This window comes from Morone saxatilis, unplaced genomic scaffold, assembly GCF_004916995.1.
Source record: "Morone saxatilis isolate NCDOM2014 unplaced genomic scaffold, NCSU_SB_2.0 Contig3, whole genome shotgun sequence".
NCBI classification, from domain to species: domain Eukaryota; kingdom Metazoa; phylum Chordata; class Actinopteri; family Moronidae; genus Morone; species Morone saxatilis.
Genome location: NW_023339873.1, coordinates 1406202 through 1408127, shown reverse-complemented (window position 1 = coordinate 1408127; position 1926 = coordinate 1406202). Strand labels below are relative to the sequence as shown.

General features: G+C 45.3%; 1 protein-coding gene across 1 annotated transcript in view; it reads right to left on the bottom strand.

Moving 5' to 3' along the window:
- Nucleotides 1–6: 6 nt before the first annotated feature.
- LOC118336865 (synaptotagmin-16-like) overlaps nt 7–1926 on the bottom strand; it is an 18559-nt gene continuing 16639 nt past the window's right edge. Inside the window, 2 exon segments of the mRNA XM_035673623.1 lie at nt 7–1219; nt 1783–1926. The exon segment at nt 1783–1926 is cut by the window's right edge and continues 22 nt beyond it. Of these exon segments, the coding sequence (XP_035529516.1) occupies nt 906–1219; nt 1783–1926 (458 nt within the window). The 3' untranslated portion in view covers nt 7–905.

Below are 1926 nucleotides of genomic sequence, written 5' to 3'. Positions count from 1 at the left end.
AAAAATCGAAGGCAGCTTGTTCCAGTGAGAATAAAATCGCTAGTAGTACATACGTGTCAACATTTTTACTTGGCGGGGACTGCGGAAATATCGTGGTGATTGGTCTAAACTGCAACTTCCAGGAGGGACTGACTGCTTGGCTGACAGCAGTCTGGACACGGATCCAGACGCTGTCCTATCTGATTCATTTACTTATGTCAGTTACCAACATCATCGTATAAAATCCACCATTCCTACACACCCAAACTGGAACAAACATCCCAAAATGTCAACCCTGCTGTGTTTCTGATGTTAGATTTTCAGGCTGTTGCATCTTTCTGTTTCCTGTCTGCGTTAGTTCACAGCTGTAGCAGTAAAAGAACAGCAAGATTTAGAAATAACAAGTCACACACGCACACACACACACACACACCTCTAATTTGTGTACTTTCTAACACAGCATTTCACTAGAAAAACAAAACTGCAGCTCCATCGCCTCACAGCAGAGCTATTTCACCGATGAGAGCTTAAAGTGAAGGTCAAATTCTCAGCTCCTTTTGGAGGCCGCAGACAGTGAAGGCTTTGTATAGAGAAAGAAAAGTGAATTTCCACAATTCTATAAAGCTTTTACATCACAAAGAAATATTTTATCTTCATCTGCCTGAGTTTCTGTAACCTTGCTGAAGGCGTTCTTCTTTCATTCATTCACTTCCTTATTCATCAACAAAAATACCGGATTTTAAACTTGTGTCAGCCTCCAAAAGCAGATGAATTTGTTCCTTCGTGTTGACATTAAATAACCAGCCAGGTTTGATGTTTGTCCACCGCTCTGAGAATCCATCGCCAACCACATGCATCATCCTGTCTGCAGATCCAATCTTTCCATTCCTCAATAAAATAAAACAAATCCTTAATCTCGGTGGCCGTTACGCCTCCAGCAGGACGTGCCAGCGGCAGACCTGCTGTCCTCGACTCTCCTTCATGTCCTGCCAGTGCAGCTGCTCCTCTTCGCCGCTGCTGTTCTGGCCCAGAGCGATCCAGCCCACCATCTCTTTGCGCTTCATGCTGCGGCGGTTGTAGATGGAGACCAGCAGCGTGACGTCCGACAGCTGGAACAGCGCCACCTGGAAGACGAAGGTCTCCTTGTAGACGGGGTTGGGCTGGCCGCGGCGCACCGACGTCTTACAGCGTGAGATCTCCTGACCGACCGAGTTCAGCAGAGTCAGCCGCCCGTAGGTGTCTGGACCGGAGAGGGGAGGAGAGAGAGACGATGAAGGTAGGAAGAAGGAAAAACAAATATACAAATGTTAACCATGTGTGTTTTCTGTTTCTGTTGGTTATCTAATATATGTCACTAGCCGTGTTTCCATTTAAATGTGTTACAAATTTTCACAGAATTTTGAGTTAATCAGCAAAAGAAAATGCGAATGAATGCTTCGTTTCCACCTATTACCATTGCGAAGAAGAGCACTTATTTTCTGTTAGCATTTAACAGGCAGCTGTTAAAATCTCTATATTTTAACTAATAAGTAATAGGTAATAAGTAATATCATAAACGTGCTGCAACTAGTTAACTATTGGCTTTATCTAATGGCTCAAATGTGGTTCAATGCTTCAATCTTTGACAATTTTTTCGTGTTATTGCGTATATGGTACCTTTTGTCGTCGAGGACCCCCTTGAAAACGAGAAGCGACATCTCAAGGAGTTAATTCCTAATAAAGAAGCTCAAGTTTGTTTCCTGTATTAATGTCGGTGGGGCTGTAATATCTGTGTGTGTGTGTGTGTTCGGGCTCGCTGCGGACCTGGTGGTCTGTTGATGGCCAGGTTTCTGAAGTGGCTGCCCTTGATGAGCTCCACAGACATGCGTCCCGTGGTGGCGTTGTAGGAGAGACCCACCAGCAGCTCGGGCACGCCGCCGTGGGTCAGAGACTGAGTGGACGAGGCGC